Source organism: Eucyclogobius newberryi, unplaced genomic scaffold (assembly GCF_026437365.1).
Source record: "Eucyclogobius newberryi isolate DKJ021-1_F unplaced genomic scaffold, fEucNew1.0.hap1 SCAF_17, whole genome shotgun sequence".
NCBI classification, from domain to species: Eukaryota; Metazoa; Chordata; class Actinopteri; order Gobiiformes; family Gobiidae; genus Eucyclogobius; species Eucyclogobius newberryi.
Window position 1 is genome coordinate 1,774,188 of NW_027315801.1, and position 22,353 is coordinate 1,796,540.

The window sequence follows — 22,353 nt, forward strand, 5'->3', positions numbered from 1 at the left end:
CACACACAGACACACACACACACACACACACAGACACACACACACACACACACACCCTTTCCTACATCCTACATTCCGCTCGGCCACAGAGCGATGAGCGGGACCACAGCCCCGTACGGGAAAACAAACACCGCGATCCGTGCGATGGTTGTGGAAGCACGAGCGAAATCCAGCGAAAAGAGAGAAGGGGATTTGGTAGAAGTCTTGACAGAAAAGAGAGGGATTAGAAAGAGGGGAGCGGCGGAAAGTGAGGTGAGGTGAGGTAAAGCGTGTGGGAAAGTGGAAGTGGAAGTGGGATGTCGAAGGCCTCACAGGAAAAAGAAGAAGACGTCACAGCGTACAGCGGGAAGCGGAGTGATATGCAGTGTTCTGGACACGGCTAACACTATTATTCTATTTAAAGGGCACATATGCTTTCTTGTTTCCCTTTTTTAACCATGCTATATCATCGTTTCCTGATCCAAAACATGCCCGGAGTTGTACTTGTGCTTCATTTGCGCTCGTTTCATCTTTCCTCAGATTGTGACGTCAAAGGGAGAAATCTGGAGGTTTTAAGACAAGATAAGTAAATAATCACAGGCCTCGTTCTTGATCTTTCTGCGGTCACTTTGCCTTCACCACAACTGTGTGCGCTCATTAGCATGGGCCACGGTGCTTTAAGTGCGTTATTGTGATACGTGTGGTAAAATTGTCATTAGCATACTTTTAGTGGCAGTTTATGATGAAATGTTGAAAATTATAGGCAGTAGCAACAGTTTAAACATTACCAAAATAAAATGTATGAGGTAATGCAGGAATTATTAGTAATATATGTTTTCAATACATAGGTTTATTGTTCTAAAACATGAAATACCTGAGCAAAGAGACGCAAAGGATGTCTTAATTCATATTTAGGAACATACACGGTCCAGGGGTAACCTGTTAGGAGCAGTGGGCAGTGAGCAGATGGCCCTGGTCAGGAGTAGGCTACAGGTGGAGGATTACCGGTAGTAGGACTGTAGTGGGAGCATGTAAACTCCACACGGAAAGGTCTCACGCAGTCCAGGAATCGAACCGGAAACATCTTGGTGTGAGTGGAGAGTCGAGAGACACTTGTTTTACCAAACCAAGGACAGAATGTGCTGGAAATCTTCACATTGTACCGCAAGATGAAGTCCCACAATAGTTGAGTTGTCACACGGGAATCACGTACCACTCCTGCATCTGCGTCTGTGCTCGAGCCACTGGGTGACCGGGCCAATCACAGCGCAGCATTCAGGTTTGGGCGGTAACTGAAGGTGAAGCGTCCAAAACAACCAAAGCAACGAAAACAGGTGCAAACGGGCCAATTACAGCAGAAATACAGATTATTTTCATGTTGAACAATGTGCAGAGGGAAGTCATCTTTAGTGCATTTGTCAACAAGAGAGATTTTTGTGCTTTTTTATTTAATTTAAATGCTTTTCTTCTGCTGTTGACACTTCGCCTTTGTCAGAACGTTCGGCCTTTTCACGCATTTCCGGTGCAAAATGGTGCAAATCGTTTCTACGGCAACCGGCATGACTTTATTTGCACGCTTCTCGTTCTCAGCCCTCAATATGCAGCGTAAACATGAGCTCCAAATGTCTCTGCGACACTTCTGGGAAATCCCCGTGTTTTTTAAATGCATCCTCAGATACCCTCATGTCCGTGCTCTTACTCTTCTACTCTGATAATTATTACCAAAAGTACAGCGTTGTTGCACCATTCCCCAAAAAAAGCGCTTGTTTCTCTCCGATGCTCTTGATGTGTCACAGCCAATTAAAACGGAAAAAGTGCAGGAAAATGTCAAACGCAGATGTCAGAGATTATTTAGACGCTGTTCATGTTCCTCCGCTTTTAAATGTTGAAATTATTGGGGGGGGGGGAAATGGTCATATTGCTCTGTTTTTGAGTCGGTGTGGTGAGTACAACTGGTTCCACTGCACATCGTCCTCAGTTCAGATCTACTGTTTCACCAAGCGGAGAGTCTCCTCTGTCAAACTAATGCGGAGCAGATGCAGCAAAAATGCATCAAAAAAGACCCTGGCTCCAACTTATGTTTGCAAAAATACTAAAGAGAAATGTCGTTCCACTTCGCGATCGCAAACAAGCTCAGGACAACAACCTTGGATTCGTTAAAAAGACGTGCAATGTGTTTCGCCACCTTTCTTCTTGGTTAACTCAAGGATTGTTGATGTCAGACCAGGTTCAAATGTTCAACTTTAGTCGCAATTTCAGACATTTTAGCGATTTAAAAAGAAAATGTGTTGGTTCTGAAACTGAAACGCCGAACGCAAAATTATCTCTTCGCTTGTGTTGCTGATCAGTTTGCTCTTTACAGTAACATTTTAACTATAATTTATCATGGTCTTTGTACTTCCGTCTGCAAAATACTTCATTTCAATGTAAGGAAGCTTGAGGATTTTGTGGACGATCTAGAACAGTCATCGTAACCGTTTCCTCCACAGCTCTATCTCTTTTTTATGGCTTTGCTCTAAAATAAATAGATATAAATCGATAAATCAAGCAGTGGACAATTAGTGTTTGTGTTGTTAAAGATTTCACAAATACAGTGGATACTTTACCGTAGATGCTTCTGTGTTTAGCCTCAAAGATAATGAGTTTTCTTTTTTTTATTCCATATTTTTTAAACGTAAAAAAAAATATATATATTTAAAAAATTTAAAATCTAGCAAAACAACAACAAGTCATTTTTATTTTATTTTTCTCGCCGATAATATTAGACATTAAATGATCCTAGGCAGATCAAAACGACTCATGACACTGCAGTCTGCTGTACATCACCGAGTCAAATGTATAATAAAGACTATCCAGTTATTTTTACGTGAAGATTATTTAATTTTGTTGTGTTTTATCAACATATATGTATTTTTATTAGGCTCCTAAAGTAGCATTAGCATCGAGACACAAAGACCTTCCGTTACAAACACAGAAGTAAGTCTTAAACTCATTTGAAAGTAAATTTGAACTGATTTTGTAGGAGATAAAATTGTGGAGGAAATGGTTACGATGATTGTAAAAATATCCTTAAAATACTATCTTAAAAAGTCCAAACAATATAGTCTTAAATGTCAAACGTCTCTTTATTCCAGCAAAATGTTCCCAAAATGTAAAACAAAAACAAGATCATTATTTACATATCTTAAACTTTAAACATTTTCCTGTACTATACACATTTAACCAGTGCAAAAAAGAAAATTCATAGTCTCATACAGTATATTTCTCCTTCACAAAACCATAACAACTTCATATATACAGTAAATCACTATCAGGATAAACCATTGCTAACATGATAAACGCTTAAACACTGAGACATTATCGCTTGATTTGTGGTCGTTTCCCTTCGTCCAAACCCGTCTTTAAACCTTCAAACCTGACATTTCGTCTAAACATTCGATGTTTATGAGCTTCAAACGTCAAAGTTCCTCGCGTGTACGTTGGCCAAAAAGAACAGTAACTTTATCCTCGCGTGGAAAGGGGGAAAAAACCCTATCAATCACGCTCGAATCCGTCCGGAATGGGCTCTTGTAAAGCGTTCCCTCGGCCGTTTGCGGGACACGCCGGCGGTCAGCGTCGGGGTTTGGGCCAAGCCGTTCCTGTAATAGGCTCCAGAAAGATGTGCGGAGAAGTTGGACGAAGCCTTAGCGAGTCCTCGGACACTTTGGATTTGGTCCCGTTCATGAAAAGTATCCGTTTTTTTAGAGCTTAACATCTCTTTTCATGGTTTTTGCGCATTTATTGCACAGAAATTGGGACTAAACCAGGACAAAACCCGAAATTGAACCTGGACTGAACTCAAATTTAAACCTGGGCAAGATCAGGACTAAACAAGGACAAGAACCAGGCTAAACCAAGGCCACATCAGGACTAAAACAAGCTCAATTGAGGACAAAATTAAGACAAAAAAACATAGGACGTGTGAACAGATGCACGGGTAAAGGTGCACTCTGAAACTTTTCTGATTCTGCCACTTGTCTGACACCTTGGAGAGATTATTGAGCCGCCAGGAATGTTCAGAAGTAAGTAGCATACCCCTAGACATATATATTTGCAAACTCAGCGCTCGATGCTCATGCTAATCACTTAGCTATTTTGGCTAGTGGGGTCAGATTTGAGAGACTGCGGAGGCGTTAGCATAAGCCGGTAAAACACGCACGTTATGATCAAGAGGGTTTGGGCATCAACACGCACAACAGCCTTCAAAAGTCAGTGCTGAGTGTGTAAACCTTTTGCTGTTTTATTTGAGCTAACATTAAAGCGTTCCAACAAAGCGTGATAAAGCTAATGGACTCTAGGGGGAGATTTCTGATATTTTACACTTCTGGTCAGAGTTTAGTGACACTAAACCTCTTTTATTACATGTTACTGGTGACGAGAGCAGAGAAATGACATAAATATCATGAAATAAACATGTTATACATTTTAATATGGAAATTGGCTTCACTGTTTTTGACGTAGCGCCGGGCAACATGAGCTAGCCAAGCGATCGAGTTCCACCAGAAAATCTGCACCGCCCCTTTGAAATCTTGAGACATTATTGTTTGAAATGTGCTTTTATGTCACAGTTTAGCTTTCTTGCTAGAACACGACAATAAGCATATCCAACATGTTATGAAGACTTCCAGTTTGTTGGCATGAGCTAAAAATGCTAACATAGTTCAAATTCCCAGGCTTGTTTGAAAACCACAAGGCTCTGCTACAGCAATTAAATTAAATTAGGCAGTTTGCTGATCTTGACCAAGGCAGAAGGCCATCGGGGGCGAATCATGCTGGTAAAGAGAGTAGAAATAAAAACCCAGTTATTAGGATGAAACTGAACGCTATTGATAATAGTAAACGAGGGACAACCAAATAATCAGAAAGATCGAGATAAAGAAGACATCAGTTTGCATTGCACATTGGAGTAGATTGAAGCTTTTACAAGTTGCATCGTAAGTAGAGCAATTTGCACGTGATATAAAGTATAATGGGAAGGAAAAAGGCTGTATTCATTTTGCTAAAGTAGTTAATTACCTTGAAGTGATGCTTTGTGGAAAGTTATGGGGGAAGTTCAGTGATTCAAATTGAAGAAACTTGACCCACTGAATCTATGTTTTTCAAGGCATAATTTAGTAATAAATCACATTTAAGACTGGCCTTTGTTTAATGCCATGCTGCGTAACATCTTAGGCAAAGCAATAACGTCTCCAATTGATTGCTCATATTCTAATTCAAATGACAATATTTTAACACTTTTGAGTGTTATGTAGTTTTTAATAGCACATTTTTGAAAACAACCATATAGCATTAAAAAAAATAATCTAGTTTAACATCACTTGTGCATTGTTTGACTCTTTCTCTTGGCTTGGAATTCTGACAAAACCTGAAAAATCAAATATAGACTCCTGCTCGTGCTCTGTGTTTTACTTCAATTGCAGCAAAGACGCTAATTCATCAACCGCTAATACAGGCGCTGTAATAGACTGCACTTGTAGCGTCGGACAAGGCCGAAATGAGCGGACTGCTAGCACCTTCGCAACCGCTACCGCTAGCCATGATGCTTCCCACATCCCTATTGATCACCCCTACGTTCAAGCTACTTCCAATGCTACCACGGCTAAGTTTAGACCCGTACGCCTCATCTCTACTTCTCCGCATGTACTGGTCAAACTCGTGCCTATCGACTTCCGACCAAAAATCGTTGGCCGCTAGGTTAGTCAGGTTAGCCGAGGCATTAGATTGGTCTGTGTGCTGGATCGGGTGTAAAAATGTTGACGAATTTGTGCAAGATGTTTCAGGCGGTGGCGAGAGCTGGCCGAGACTTGTTGACGCGAAAGGATTGGCATTTGGCGTCGTACTGGCCGGATACATTTGGCTAAAGTAGCTAATAGTTTGGTTTGCTGACGGACAGGATGTAGACTCTGGCATTGGACATTTTGCTGGATTTCTCAGTGCAATATGATGGCTGGGAATTTGGTTCAATCGAGAATTTGAATCAATTTCGATTCTTGAATTCCTAAGAGGGCTCAGAGTAGAGTTAGCGCTATTATTTAAGCTAATGGTTGGCGTATTTTGACTGTAATGATGGCTGTAGTGTGGAATTTGATGGTAGTTGTTCCAATTGCCCCCCATAGCGCTCTCTTCTTGCATATGTTGCGGAAAAAACACGGATTCGCTAGCTCCAGAATCATCCAAAATGTCCAGCGGCGACATCTCGGGAGTGGGCAAGCCGTAGCTCTCCATCTCCTGGTATGAAGTTGGAGCAAGGTCCTGGAAGTGGCCCAGTGAAGGCAGCAGGTGATGGGGGTGATGGTGGTGGGAGGTATGGGAGCCTGGATGTCCGTAAGATGGGCCCCCATCTCCCATGCCCATGCCCATGCCGGTGGCTCCTCCCTGGGCTAAGCTGTGGAGGAGGATCCCCGGTTCAACACGCTTGAGTTTCTTGGTGGTCTTCTTGCGCCGCGGGCGGTATTTGTAGTTGGGGTGGTCTTGGAGGTGTTGGACTCTCAAGCGCTCGGCCTCTTCGACAAAAGGCCGTTTGTCACAAGCGCTGAGGGCTTTCCATGACTGACCTGCGCAAAAGGAAATGTGTGTTGATCTAAAAATTATGAATAATATACTGTTCATTTGATGTCTAAAAATTGCAAGACGTTAATACATTGTTTTCAGTCCCATCACTTTTTCCTGTTATGTTATACATTTTTTAATGGATTAAATTGTGTTTATCAATCAAACAGGCGTTATTGTATTGTAGAAGAGTGCACAATACACATTATTAAAATATAAATTACATTGTTTTACCAAAGTAAAATAAAAATAAAATACAAAATCATCAGTTGAACATTGATCGATTTTTAGATGTCTTCATCCTTCACTCACAGAGTCATATTGAGATTTGGAATCTTACCTGTTGCTACATGTACTGTATATGTATTTATTTATTATTTATTTTCTATGACTTTGCTAAATATAATTACATTTCATTTCAAAATGGAAACGAATAGCGAATTTTCGGAACTATAAGTTGCACCTTTTTTCATAGTTTTGGCCGGGGTGCAACTTATACTTATATTTATATACTTGTATTTATACTCCGAAGCAACTTATATGTGATATTATTTGTTATTTTCACACTTGCAACTGCATTTCATACTCCAGTGCAACTTATATATGTTTTTTTTCCCTCTATTATGCATTTCTTGGCTGGTGCAACTTATAGTCCGGAAAATACGGTAAATAAAAATAAATAATGTTTAGATTATTATAGTCCACAGATTAAGAACGAAGAACTAGCACAGAATGTGTTGTCTTTATTTTGAATATGATTGTAAATGGTCAAAACGTGGTCCTTGTATTTCTTTAACTTTACACAGCAATCACCTCATTTTGTTCTATTTTCAGACACTATTCGTTTACTTTAGTGGAGATTTATTAAACATACTAATTATCACAACGAGTGTGAGTTGTGTGACTTGCCGTAGGCCAAGGCCAAGATTAAACGTGTTTTATTCAGGAAAACTCCTCTTAAACAACACATACCATAAAAAGACAAAATGTGTCTTACCGAGCATCTTGCTGAGCACGGCGTTGTGGAGGTCAGGGTTCTGCACCGCGAGCCGCTTCCTCTCGTCTTTGGCCCACACCATGAAAGCGTTCATGGGCCTGCGGATCCTCTGCTCTGCCGCGGCGTTCTTCCCCTCGGCGGGCGCACCTCCCCGGGTCTGCTCCCCCGATCCTGGTCCTCCTGACATCCTGGTCCTGCTCGTCCTGCTGTCAGGGGAGCTGCAGTCCCCCGACAGGCTGTGCTCAAAGCCCATCTCACCATCCGACTCGGGGCTGGGGGTCCCGGACGTCCACGGTCCTTCCAGGGACACTCTTTTGGGATGGAGAAAACTGCACTCTGCTAAGTTCATATCGATTGGTCCAAGTTAAATTTGGTTTGTAAAGATGCTGTAAAGATGCTGTAAAGTTGCTGTAAAGTTGCTGTAAAGTTGCTGTAAAGATGCTGTAAAGTTGCTGTAAAGATGCTGTAAAGTTGCTGTAAAGATGCTGTAAAGTTGCTGAAGTTCACTGAAATGTCTTAGATTTGAGTGGCAGATTTCAAAGCAAATCATCAAATTCAAAGCAAATCATGATTTTTTTTTTTTTTTTTCTTGCCAAAAGTTCATCAAAACATGTTTGGTCCCAGATTTCAAAGCAAGTCATCCAAAGAAAAAAATTATAATATTACGCTTTCTGGCAAAAGCTTTAGATGGCAATATTTTAAGTCCAAGTAATGATTTTTTACCATCAAAGACTTCAGTTTGCTAACGAACGTCCAGATAAAAATGGAAAAGTAGAAAGAGGATTTGCAAAATGAACCTCGCTGATCCCGAAACAAAAATTTAAAAAAATGTCGGAACTATTGACAAACAAATTCAAGATATTTGGCAAGTCAAGAAGCAATGTTCTGGCACTTTGGATTTCTGTTTCTCTCCAGCAAATCCCCAAACAAAAATGTCACCAAACAGTTCAAAATCATGAAAACTCGACTCACAAACTCTTAAAAAAGGGTCAAATTGGAAACAAAAAAAAACAGTGGTCCAAAATGCCTCTCTCGTCTTCTCTTGCTCTTGCTCTCGCTCTTGTTCTCGTTCTCGTTCTTGCTCGTGCGGCGCAGCTCTTCTCTCCCTGCACCCTGCTCTCCCTCTGAAACTTTTCAAACTTGTGGCTAGATTCAGCCGCTCCACTGCCTCTTCTTTATATACCCCGCCCTGACCGTCGCCATGCAAACAGAACCGCGCAGTTTAACCAATGAAACGCCAGAAGTACAAGACCGCAAGAGACTGAAAGGAGTTTTTTTGTTGTTGGGGGGGTACCTTCCGTCGGACCACCACCCTTTTCCTCTGCCCCCCCCTTCTCAAACTGACGTCCCCGGCCCGAGATGTAATCAGCCAGTCCAGTCCATTGTTTTTGGGAGACGTTTTAGCACACACGGCTGCACACGTTGGCGACATGCTGAGGAACGCACTCTCAAAAATGTACAAGGGGAAGAAGGAGGAGTTGCCTCGAGAAAGTAAAGGATGATGATAAAGGATTGATCCAAAGTCGGGATTTGTTTACAAGGATTGGAAAAGAAAAAGGGAAAGAATCAACGTCAGAACACACAACACTAGAACGGCTTATTTCGAGCACTTTAAAGCTCACCTGTTTGTTTGTCCTTTAAACATGCTCTTGAGCAATCAGAGTTGGGATCAGCTGTGCTCCCTTATCTGGGTTTGGTGCTAGCGCAATATCTAGTGGCAGCAGTAGAAAAGAACCAAGGGAGAAAAAAAAACAAAAGCTAGCTAATAATGAGCTAATAATAAGTAATAAATGCATTTTCATGGCAGGAATGTTCAGAAATTCTCGACGTGAAAGAGACCTTCAGATATCTACCTTTGACATCACAATTTGGGTAGAGGAATTGAAATTGAAACAGAGTGAGTCTCGGAGCAAGAGAACCTTGTTAACGGGACGGTTGAAACAAGCGAGAATGAATCTTAACACAGCTCCAGGTATGTTTTTGATGATTAACGATGTCATAACATGGTCAAAATCCATTATTTGCATCATGTGTCCCAACGTTAAAGCTTTATACATATGTTTATACAACAATGGAACATAATACTACTTTTTAATGAACATAAGATGCCTTGATTCTTACAGTAAGGTGGCTGTGGTTTGACTGTTGTTATGTCTTTAGGGACGACACGTTACTGAGGATTTACTCTCGGCTTAGCAGAGGCACAGAACAGTTTGTGCAACATGAACAGGACATGCAGACCCCACACGAAGAGGAATTTCCTTTTGACCTGAAAGTGGAACAACTGACCTTAAACGGGCAGTAGCCAATTATTTTCCTTGTCAAATCTGTTTTGCCCCTGTACAAATATATCATAAAAGCAGCTCTTGGGTTCAAAATAAGACTGCTGTGTGCCTTCTGCATCTACTTATTGAGCATTTTAGCGTTTGAGTACCAGGAAGTGTGGCTAGTGCACTGTTAGCATGCTAGTTGTTGTACGAAAAAGGTTCAAAATAAGACTACTGTGTGCCTTCTGCATCTAATTATTGAGCGTTTTAGCGTTTGAGTACCAGGAAGTGTGGCTAGTGCGCTAATTGCATTCTAGTTGTTCAAAAAAAGTTCAAAATAAGACTGCTGTGTGCCTTCTGCATCTAATTATTGAGCATTTTAGCGTTTGAGTACCAGGAAGTGTGGCTAGTGCACTGTTAGCATGCTAGTTGTTGTACAAAAAAGGTTCAAAATAAGACTACTGTGTGCCCTCTGCATCTAATTATTGAGCGTTTTAGCGTGTGAGTACCAGGAAGTGTGGCTAGTGCACTGTTAGCATGCTAGTTGTTGTTACTTTGAAGACAGCTCTCCGTTCTGATCTCTGAAAGTTGTGAAAAGCTCTTATAAACTCATCATAGTGAATAATTAACATGCTAGAAATGTGTTAAGAAAGTGACGTATGCGTTTGGACCGCTTTAAAGAGTAAATACTATGTAAAACCACCAAGACACTTAGAGCTAACTCACTTTGCACCAGTAACTGACAAAACTGTCCATGAGATCATCACCAGTCTGAGTTCATCTACATGCTGCCTTGATGTGTTACCCACCAAATTTCTAAAGTCTGTGCTGAACAGTTTGTTAGCACCACTCACTCACATAGTTAACATGTCGCTTTAATCTGGAACATTCCCAATGTCTTTGAAAACTGCGGTCATAAAGCCTCTCCTAAAGAAGAGCAGTCTTGATGCCGCAGTACTGAGTCATTACCGGCCCATCTCTAATCTACCATTTTGGGGCAAAGTCCTTGAAAAGGTTGTTTACCAACAGCTCACAGATTTCCTCTTAATAAACAACTCATTTGATGTTTTTCAGTCAGGTTTTAGACCTCATCACAGCACTGAGACTGCTCTTGTCAAGGTGACAAATGACATCCGCCTGAACACTGACACGGGCAAAGCCTCAGTCTTAATTCTGTTAGATCTGAGTGCTGCTTTTGACACTGTCGATCATGGGATCCTCTTACAGAGACTAGAGGACTGGGTGGGCATCACTGGCACTGCCCTAAACTGGTTAAGGTCCTATCTGGAAGACAGGAAGTACTTTGTTGAAATTGGTAGCTGTGTCTCAGACCACATGACCCTGACCTGTGGAGTGCCCCAAGGGTCAGTCCTGGGTCCCCTTCTGTTCAATCTCTACATGCTGCCGTTAGGTCAGTTGATACGCAGTGAAAATGTGTCCTATCACAATTATGCAGACGACACTCAGATCTATGTTTCACTATCGGCAGGTGACTATGGACCAGTAGATCACTCTGTCACTGCATCCAACAGATCAGTTTGTGGATGCAAAACAACTCTCTCCAGCTGAACTCAGACAAGACTGAAATAATCGTTTTTGGCCCACAGAAACAAAGAGAAAGTGTTAGCGGTCACCTCCAGAGTCTCGCTCTAAAACCTACAAACCAAATTAGAAATCTGGGGGTAAGAATGGACTCAGACTTGAACTTTAATAGCCACGTCAAATCAATAACATCAGCAGCTTTTTACCATCGAAAAAACATTGCCAAAATCAAAAATATACTGTCAAAACCAGATTTAGAGAGACTTATCCACGCATTTGTCTCCAGTAGATTAGACTACTGTAACGGCCTGCTCACTGGTCTCTCCAAACGAGCTGTAAAACAGCTGCAGTACATCCAGAACGCTGCTGCTCGGGTCCTGACTAGAACCAGGAAGTATGATCACATTAGTCCTGTTCTCAGGTCTCTGCACTGCCCCCTGTGGCTCAGAGAATAGACTTTAAAGCAGCTCTGCTTATGTACAAGTTTCTCCATGGCCTAGCACCAAAGTACATCTTGGATATGTTAGTGCCATATGAACCATCTCGGACTCTGAGGACCTCAGGGACCGGCCTCCTGCTGGTGCCCAGAGTCAGGACAAAACATGGGGAATCTGCGTTTTAGTTTTATGCAGCTAAAATCTGGAACAGTCTTCCTGAAGATGTGAGACAGGCTTCTACTCTGACAATGTTCAAATCTAAGCTAAAAACAGTTTTGTTTAGCTGCGCATATGACTGAAAGGATTTTTTCTTTGTACTCTTCTCTTTTGTTTGTGATTTTATTAGTTTAGAAAATCAGTTGGATTGATAATTTTTAATTTAGTTAATTTTATTGTATTTCTGTAATTTCTTTGTGATTTGAATGCATTTTTCCTGCTGTGAAGCACTTTGAATTGCCTTGTGTATGAAATGTGCTCTACAAATAAACTTGCCTTGCCTTGCCTAAAATCGACTTTTTTGTAACATGTTTTAACCATGTTCCCTCATAATTCACATACTCAAAGTTGTATTTCACGTGATTCCTGCAAGTTTAAGTCCTGTATTTGTCTTGAATTTGAGGCTCAAGTGCTCAGAGAATTCCTGTGTATCCACTGCTCTGTACGTACTGTACTTGCAATTATAGTAAACATTACAACTCTGAGTAACACAGCTATAAGTAAAAAATGTCACATAAAACCAAGTAAAGGACAATCTGCTACTTTGAAATATCACTATGACGAGACGGGGCTAATCGGCCCTGCAGTTTTGAACAGGAAGTTAATAGACCTGTTTCTATTACCAAGCTGTTGTAGATCAATATATATATATATCAATAACGTACCGGTATATGTCTGTTACAGTTTGATATGAAATCCATAAGAGCCATTATGAGTTATGAGTCTTATTTGACTGCACAGTAAACGGATCCTTTCCACACAGTATACTGCATTCTGGGAACAGCTTAACGTGGATCTGCTTGACTTTATTTGGTGGGGAATGTTGCAAAAGTCAAGCTGCACGTTTCGAGATTTTATTGGCACGTGAAAATGTCAGCAAAACGTAAAAATATATTCAGCACAAGATGTACAGTCGGACGTTGAATTACTGGACTACACTTTTACTTTATATGTATTGTTGATGGCAGTGGCTCAGCGGTCGGAGCGCTCGCCCACTCACACGATGCAGCAGCAGTTCAATCCCAGTGTGTTGTTGTTGTTGTGTCATCGGGCAAGACACTTCACACACTCTGCTGAAGTATAAATGCTGTAACATGTCATGTGCACGTGACTTATTATTGACTGTATATGGCATCTAAGTTGGCCTCTAAGGGGTTAATGATTGTTGGTAAGTTATAAAAACAAGTCTGTCATTTTAAAGAAAACTCTTTCACAAGGAAAACATAAATACAATATATATATTTGAAAGAAGTTGGACTAATCCCTCATTCGTCCAGGAGTGTTCCATTGAAGACACATTCAGTTGAATCATCTGGACTCATGAAATCATTATAGCAAACAGTTTATCAAATCATTTGGGCTAATAATTAATCAAAAATAATTATGACTAATCAAATATTTGACTAAAAGTTTCATAATTAGTATTATTATAATAATTCATAATCGTTAATTGTCATCTGGACTTTACAGACTCTAGAATATATATGTTTTAATCACAAAGATGTTTTATTTTGAAGTATATTATATATTAATAAAGTCATGTCAATTCAATCTGTGCTCTAATACAAGTACTCTTAAATGTATAATGCTGTTGATGCAGTGGGTTGCATCACAATAACTTTACTTTTGCATTCAGAAAACTGCATTTCATAAAGCTGCTCACAGAGAAACTGCAATATTTCACTTTTGTTTTGTTATATGTCAATAATGGTCATGTTTCTTCTCACAATAAATGAAACACTCACATTATAACTTGTGAAAACCCTGTTACATTGTTAAATCTAAATATGTTTAAAAAGTATAATAATAACAATGATAATAATTTTCACTAATAATCTACTTTATATTCTTTAAAGTTATGGGGTTTTTTTTTACCTTTTTCTGGTCAAAACTATGTTCTAAGTGTCCAGTGTAAAAAAAAGAAAAGAAAGATTTTCCTGTTATTTATTCATATTTGACAACTTTCCAGCCATTTTACAGCTCTCACACAAACACCCGTCTGTGCACAGCTTATCTGAGCGTCGAGGTTACGATAAGTGATCTGTATTTTTGAAGGCAGGGTCCGGGGCCCATGTTCCCCGTGGATGGAGAGCAGGGTTTGTGTCTCATGCCTGAGAAAGAGGGCAGAACCTGAGGGCGAGGCGCGGTCACACTGCCGACCACAGTCCCAACCGAGATCATTAGTGGTGACGCTTAACGACAACTCACAGAGGGAGAGCGAGGGAGAGAGGGAGGGAGAGAGAAGGAGGGAGAGAGAAGGAGGGAGAGAGAGAAGGAGGGAGGGAGAGAGAGAAGGAAGGAGGGAGAGAGGGAGGGAGAGAGAGAAGGAGGGAGGGAGAGAGAGAAGGAGGGAGGGAGGGAAGGAAGGAGGGAGAGAGGGAGGGAGAGAGAAGGAGGGAGAGAGAGAAGGAGGGAGAGAGAGAAGGAGGGAGGGAGGGAGGGAAGGAAGGAGGGAGAGAGGGAGGGAGAGAGAGAAGGAGGGAGGGAGGGAGGGAAGGAAGGAGGGAGGGAAGGAAGGAGGGAGAGAGGGAGGGAGAGAGAGAAGGAGGGAGGGAAGGAGGGAGGGAGAGAGAGAAGGAAAGAGGGAGGGAGGGAAGGAAGGAGGGAGGGAGAGAGAGAGGAAAGGAGGGAGAGAGGGAAGGAGAGAGGGAGGGAGGGAGAGAAGGAGGGAAGGAAGGAGGGAGAGAGGGAAGGAGAGAGAGGGGGGGAAGGAGAGAGGGAAGGAGGGAGAGAGGGAAGGAGGGAGGGAGAGAGAGAGGGAAGGAGAGAGAGAGGGGGGAGGGAGGGAAGGAGGGAGCGAGGGAAGGAGAGAGAGAAGGAAGGAGAGAGGGAGGGAGGGAGGGAAGGAGGGAGAGAGGGAAGGAGAGAGAGAAGGAGGGAGAGAGGGGGGAGGGAGAGAAGGAGGGAGAGAGAGGGAGAAGGAGAGAAGTGAGGGAAGGAGAGAGGGAAGGAGGGAGGGAAGGAGGGAGGGAGAGAAGGAAGGAGGGAGGGAGAGAAGGAAGGAGGGAGGGAGAGAGGGAAGGAGGGAGGGAGGGAGGGAAGGAGAGGGGGAAGGAGGGAGAGAGGGAAGGAGGGAAGGAGAGAGGGAGCGAGGGAAGGAGGGAGGGAGAGAAGGAAGGAGGGAGGGAGAGAAGGAAGGAGGGAGGGAGAGAGGGAAGGAGGGAGGGAAGGAAGGAGAGAGGGAAGTGAGGGAAGGAGAGAGGGAGCGAGGGAAGGAGGGAGGGAGAGAAGGAAGGAGGGAGGGAGTGAGAGAGGGGAGGGAGGGAGGGGCTGCAGTGAAGAGGTTCTGTAGATATAATAGAATTAACTTTATTTTTATTTTTTAAATCATTATTTTTCTTAGTTTGAATGATAATAATCATAATCATAATACATTGGTTTTATGAAATGCTTTTTAAGAGAACTGACATAGATAGAACATGCACCAAGGACAAACAAGATTCAAGACTCTATTATATTATAGAGTCCATCCATCCATCCAGAAAACGTACCAATGTGGTCGTACAAATGTTCTTTGGTGGAAGAACTAATACATTTCATTGCCTCAGATAAAGTACAAATATGTGTGGAAATACACATGTACCTGTATTACATCTAAAAAAATCAACTTAAGCAAAAGATTTTTAAATTTTTTTTTAAAAAATTAAAAAAGAAGGAATTTCCCACAGTTCAAGCAAAACCTTTATGCAGGATATAGTGGAGTAAAAAGTGCAGATACTTAAATGTACTCAAGTAAAAATAAAGTACAGATACATAAACATTTCACTTCATCAGACAATATTCAGACAATAATTCTGTTGGAAAAATAAATGAAAGTACTTTATAACGCTGTGTCAAAGTGCTCTCTATGCACACGGCACTACCAGGACTATTTGCTGGAGAAACTGTGGCTGCCAGGTTTGGGGTCTTATTGTTTGGGGTCTTGAATATTGGACTGCAGAATGTTCATGACATGATCCCACTCCATTTCATAACTATGTATTTAAGCCTCAAAACTCCTTCAATGGACACGATAAATGGATACTTTGGAGAATACTTTTGGCAGCAGAGAATAAACTAAACCAATAATCCAGGACTGACATGATCTTTTTTTTTTATCCTTAATGTGACTTCATTTTCTTCCTTCCTCTTCTCTGGTCGTGCTCTGTTTGTTGTGTTTTTCAGTTCTTTTTTTTATATCTAAATATTAAAAAAAGAAAAAATACAAAGAGAAAACTGTTTTGTCATTGTTACAAATGTGGATTAAAGATGCTGTACCTGATTCTTTAAAACTTTTTGAAGCAATTAAAAAGTATTTCTCACATTCTGAACATCCTAATTATTCACTGTGATGAGTTTATGTATTATGTAAAAATGTATTTTAAAGTGGCCAAATGTTTCCATGTAGTTGAGCATTAGTTTTGGCATTACAGATGTATTCTGTATTAGCTATAGGATCAAAATGAGACCACTGTGTCCTGTCAGCATCCGATTATAAAGCGGCGGTTAGCTTGCTAGTTATTTTTAGCAGTTAGCAGCTAGCTTTACCAAACGTTCTAAAGTTGTGAAAAGAGCTTTAAACCTAATTGGCTGACTTAGAATGTCTGACATCTGCAATAAAAGAGCGTTTTGAATACAGCGCCTGGACTCTCCTGTGGTCGATGGTGTCAAACGCCTCTCGCAGCGTTTGACACCATCGACCACAACATTCTACTGCAGAGGTTAGAATGTGATGTAGGTGTTGGAGGAACAGCCCTCAGCTGGTTTAAATCCTGTCTATCTGATAGGTACCAATTTGTTAATGTAAACCAGAGCTCCTCACCAAGCTCTAAAGTAATTTACGGTGTGCCACAGGGCTCGGTACTCGGTCCAATTCTGTTTACTCTTTATATGCTGCCATTAGGCAACATTATCAGAAAGCATGGCATTAACTTCCACTGCTATGCAGACGACACTCAGCTGTATTTATCAATGAAACCTGATCAGAGCGATCAAGTAGACAGACTTAGTACTTGTGTGAAGGAGATAAAAACCTGGATGACACTAAACTACCTGCTTCTTAACCCTAAAAAAACCGAGGTCATTGTGCTTGGCCCTAAGCATCTACGAGACGCTCTATCTGAGCAGATAGTCACACTGGACAATGTCAGTGTAGCCTCCATTTCTACTGTAAGAAACCTTGGAGTCTTATTTGACCAGGAGCTCTCATTTAAAGCTCATATAAATCAAGCTTGTAAAACAGCCTATTTCCATTTGCGCAACATCGCCAAAATCAGAAGAATCCTGCCTAAAAGTGATGCCGAAAAACTTATCCATGCATTTGTAACGACTAGATTAGACTACTGTAACTCCCTGCTTGCAGCGTGTCCTGAAAGCTCCATAAAAAGCTTTCAACTGGTTCAAAATGCAGCAGCAAGATTACTAACAGGAACAAAAAGAAGAGAGCACATTACGCCGGTGCTGAAGTCTCTTCACTGGCTCCTGTCGAGTTTAGAATCAAATTCAAAATTCTACTCTTGACCTACAAAGCCATAAATGACATGGCCCCATCCTACCTCAAAGATGCTATAGAACCATATCATCCAAACAGAGCTCTTCGCTCTCAGAATGTTGGCCTTCAGGTGGTGCCAAGAGTCTCTAAAAGTACTGTAGGAGGTAGAGCGTTTAGCTACCAAGCTCCTGTGTTATGGAATCAGCTCCCGACCCATGTTAAATATGCTGACACAGTCTCTTCATTTAAGTCCAGGCTTAAAACGTTCCTCTTCGAAATCGCTTATGGTCAGAGTAGTTAGGAACAGAAACATAAACCCACAGCTTTAGCTACGCTGCCCTAGGAGTAACTGTGCTGGGGGAAGTATGACAGCTTGAGCACTATCCTCTTCTTCGTCTGACTACTTATGCTATCAAACAATATTTATTTTTTGATTCCACTTGCAAACTGTTCACCGCCTTCTTTTTCTTTCTCTCACTCCTGAGGACCTGTGGACCCAGATGTCCCTCTCCTGGTGAAGTGGTCCCTGCCCTGTGTGGACGGTCCCTCATCTGCCTGAAGAGTGGGTCCAGCTCGACTCAGTCGGTCCCTCATCTGCCTGAAGAGTGGGTCCAGTTCGCCTCAGTCGGTCCCTCATCTGCCTGAAGAGTGGGTCCGGCTCGACTCAGACGGTCCCTCTTCTGCCTGAAGAGTGGGTCCAGCTCCAGTCTCCTTGTGTCCGTCTGTCCGTCTGTGAGAGTCGGATCTCTCCTTCACTGGAACTCCTCCAGGTTTCTACGCTTTTTTCCCAAAGAGGTTTTTTTTGTAGTTTTTCCTGGCCGAGAAGGAGAGTCTAAGGACAGAGGACCCTGGGACATCGTCCCTCGCCACCACAGACATTGTCTGACTCCATCGCCACCACAGACATTGTTGATTCATTTCTCCCTGTGGCCCTCAGAGGCAACTGTTGTTGTGATTTTGGGCCTTACAAAAATAAATTGATTTGATTTGATTTGAAGTGTGTCACTGCAGGTGTTTTACTAATCACATTGTGTAATTGGTGGCATATTGGTTAGTATTTTCAACGCACAGAAAGAAAGTTTGTGTTACATTTGACTATCCAACAAACTCAGCTTCAAACTGGCTTCTTCTGAACAAACCGCTTTATGATTGTTTATGATGATACATTCTAGGGTTTACAGTCATTGTTCTCATGACATTATGCTACCTGGGTTACTTCATCCAGGAAACCATCCCATGATGCATCTGTGTTGTATCTTCTGACCTCTGACCCCTGTCTTCCTGCGCGTCTTTGTGTTCGTTCCGTGGAACTATAATTATCGTGTTTCATTTCTGAGAAAAAGCCTCAGTTTCCTTGAATCCTCACTATACGACCAAAAAAGCAAAAAACAAATGAATGTTATCATCTAGTAATAATCTACAATAGCGTTAAATCTACTGTTATTACGCGGGAGACGACATATTGCGTTTTCTTTGGCTAGATTTTTATCTCTGACACTCCTGGATCATTATGTATTTTAGATTTAAATCGCAATAATGAAGATAAAAGAGACTTCCAACTGAAAAGAGTTAGCCTGATGATACAAGGAAATCAATGTATATAATACGTCAAGTAAAAGAACAAAATACTAAAGCCTTTAATATCCTTTTTAACTCTGATAGAGTTTTACCGTATCCTTTTCATGACAAATGCCTTGATTACGGGTCGTGCGTCGTCTGGTAATAATAGTGTGCCGGGCAGTTTGAATTAGGCTAAACACGTGGTTGCTGGCTAAACACGTGGTTGCTGGCTAAACACGTGGTTGCTAGCGAAACACGTGGTTGCTAGCGAAACACGTGGTTGCTAGCTAAACACGTGGTTGCTAGCTAAACACGTGGTGCTAAACACGTGGTTGCTGGCTAAACACGTAGTTGCTGGCTAAACATGTGGTTGCTAGCTAAACACGTGGTTGCTGGCTAAACACGTGGTTGCTAGCTAAACACGTGGTGCTAAACACGTGGTTGTTGGCTAAACACGTGGTTGCTAGCTAAACACGTGGTTGCTAGCGAAACACGTGGTTGCTAGCTAAACACGTGGTTGCTTGCTAAACACGTGGTTGCTAGCTAAACACGTGGTGCTAAACACGTGGTTGCTGGCTAAACACGTGGTTGCTGGCTAAACACGTGGTTGCTGGCTAAACACGTGGTTGCTAGCTAAACACGTGGTTGCTAGCTAAACACGTGGTTGCTTGCTAAACATGTGGTTGCTGGCGAAACACGTGGTTGCTGGCGAAACACGTGGTTGCTGGCTAAATACGTGGTTGCTGGCGAAAGACGTGGTTGCTAGTTAAACACGTGGTTGCTAGCGAAACACGTGGTTGCTAGCGAAACACGTGGTTGCTGGCGAAACACGTGGTTGCTAGCTAAACACGTGGTTGCTGGCTAAACACGTGGTTGCTAGCTAAACACGTGGTTGCTTGCTAAACACGTGGTTGCTAGCTAAACACGTGGTTGCTAGCTAAACACGTGGTTGCTAGTGAAACACGGGGTTGCTAGCTAAACACGTGGTTGCTAGCTAAACACGTGGTTGCTAGCTAAACACGTAGTTGCTAGTGAAACACGTGGTTGCTAGCTAAACACATGGTTGCTAGCTGCTAAGGTGAAAGCGGGAAGTCGGTTTGCCTTGAGCTGCTGTGGCGAGGCAAGAGAAAGGACGGTTGTGCATTTCATTTCACACACACACACACACACAAAAAAGAAGACCAAAAAAACCATGAAAAGAGTTGTGTCATGAGAACTCAAGCGTGAGAGAGAGAGAATAGCAGCGTAAATGACAGAGGGCGAGGACAGAAGACAACGCAGAGGGGCATAAACAGCGGGCGAGGCGTGTATTGTCCTGTGGTACGGCAGCGCATTAATTACACCAGCGCAAATGATACGCTCCACGCCGCCTCTAGGAATATACGAACAAATATACAACAGACAGAGATACAGAGAGGATGTGAAAAAGCAACCGGAAGAGACATTTAACACTGTTTTTATTTGCTAATCGACCATTTTTTGACTATTATGGAGCTTGCGAGTGAGAATTTTCAGGTAGAATTAGCTTTACTGATGAATGACATGTGTTCACTACCTCTCCCGTCCCACTGGGGATGCTATAGCCCACTCAGGCCAACATGTTTTTCTGTTTTGCCTGATGAAATGGAGGTTACTGTTCATATGTCAGATGTGTTGACCTGGTTTATGGTTCACATCTCTGAGATTCCTGGTCCGGTACAAAGTCTCCTCTCGGTAGAAATAAACAGTGAAATGATTTAAATGTGGCCAGTATTCAACTCCAAAAAGAGGCGGTTGTTGTCAGTTGAAAGGACGTAAAGTGCCTATGACAGGTTGGACGCTTTATTGAACTAAAATGCAGTTAAGATTAACATTTTTTTTTTTTTATGTATCCCAGACTAGCAATTTTTAAGGTGTATAATTGTACTTCCTGTTTATAATTGATTACATCACACTAGGAAATCCTCTATTATTAATAAAAATATATGGTTGCACCTTATTGTGTTAAATTATTGTTTAGGGGTCGAAAACGTTGTTTCTATTTTGAATTATGCTTAAACATGGGATGGAATGAGTGTCCCGAGTGTGATGTCACTTCCTGTTCTTTTCTAAAAAAAAATAAACTTTTTTTCCAAAAAATGCTAATCAATTGGTACAAAACTATAATTTATATTTACAACAGGTATAAGTATACTAAATAAAGTCATATGCACTTTAAAGCCATAAGTTTAATATGAAGTTTTTTGAGTCAATCCTAAACTAATAATAATGAAAAGATTCAACAATGTTTCTTTCAAAAACAGTAAATCTCCCATTGTGACCCCCAAGGAAATGTGTAAATATGAACTCGTTTTAAACAATAAACCCTGATAATAATGTTTACGCTGACACTTCTACATTTCCATACTAAATATATATTATGCTTGTACTACGTTGTTCTATAAGTGTGTCTCTGTTATTTGACGCGCTCAGTGACCAGACAGACTTGTGTTTGCTCGAAATAGCAAAAACATTAAGCTTTGGAAACATTGTGGCACGAGAGCTATTTTCAAAACTTCAAAAATAAGCCTGTTTCCAAGCGGCTTCTATAAAAAAAAACCATAATAGCGCAATTGGGCTCATTTTAGCATATTTAATAAACACGGCTGGACCGGCTTTACATGAGAAAAGCCTTCAGTGTCTAAGTTCAAGGGGAATTCGGGCGGAAAAAAAGTGCTCATTTTCTGCATCACGCCCATGCGTTTGACATCATAAAAAAACGGTACGGCACATAAAAAGACCAGGCGAAAGTCGCAAACAGCATTATTTTCTCGTTGCAGCGCGAGGCGGCGTTTCCAGTGTCCTTTGAAGGGATCGGGGATAAAAGCTCGGAGCCCGAACGTCACGCCAAAATGGCCTATAAGATGTTTTTATTCCCGCCACGTCAGCATTAAGCGGGGGAAGGATCAGAAGTGGCCAGATAAAAGTAGCGCGTTGGCTAGCTGTCGCCGCACGCTACGCCACGCCGTCGCTATCAACGGCAATTAGCACCCACTAAAGCCACGTTTCATGTGGACGCTTACGATTTTTAAAGGGGCCGTGTGAAGGTTTGAATCGAGTTGCATTGTTGTACGCTGATCAAAAACAGACCGGGAGATATGTTTGGTTTTTGTGCATGCTGTACTCTGGCCGTGGGTTTTCCGAGCGCCGGAAATGCTCTGTTCCACCGGCTGATGTCATAAGGTGGTGATTGGTTTGAGCCTTGTTTAAATTGCTTTGCGCCTTCTGCTTGGAGCAATGGGATTTTCTGTAGTTTACACATAAAGACGTACATTTCCA

At 41.8% G+C, this 22,353-nt stretch overlaps 1 protein-coding gene across 1 annotated transcript; it reads right to left on the reverse strand.

The window, feature by feature from the left end:
- Positions 1 to 3,105: 3,105 nt before the first annotated feature.
- sox18 (SRY-box transcription factor 18) lies at positions 3,106 to 8,339 on the reverse strand. Its single transcript, XM_072448692.1, has 2 exons — positions 7,565 to 8,339; positions 3,106 to 6,572 (listed from the first exon to the last, which is right to left on the reverse strand). The coding sequence occupies exons 1-2, from the start codon at positions 7,911 to 7,913 to the stop codon at positions 5,455 to 5,457; spliced, it is 1,467 nt and encodes a 488-aa protein (XP_072304793.1). The 5' UTR covers positions 7,914 to 8,339; the 3' UTR covers positions 3,106 to 5,454.
- Positions 8,340 to 22,353: the final 14,014 nt, after the last annotated feature.

What these genes read in the sequence shown, in the direction of transcription:
- sox18 (XM_072448692.1), bottom strand. Translation starts at nt 7,913, where the DNA reads ATGAACTTAGCAGAGTGCAGTTTTCTCCATCCCAAAAGAGTGTCCCTG. An exon ending in CGTGCTCAGCAAGATGCTCG is followed by an intron (nt 6,573 to 7,564) that starts GTAAGACACATT and finishes CCTTTTGCGCAG; the next exon opens with GTCAGTCATGGAAAGCCCTC.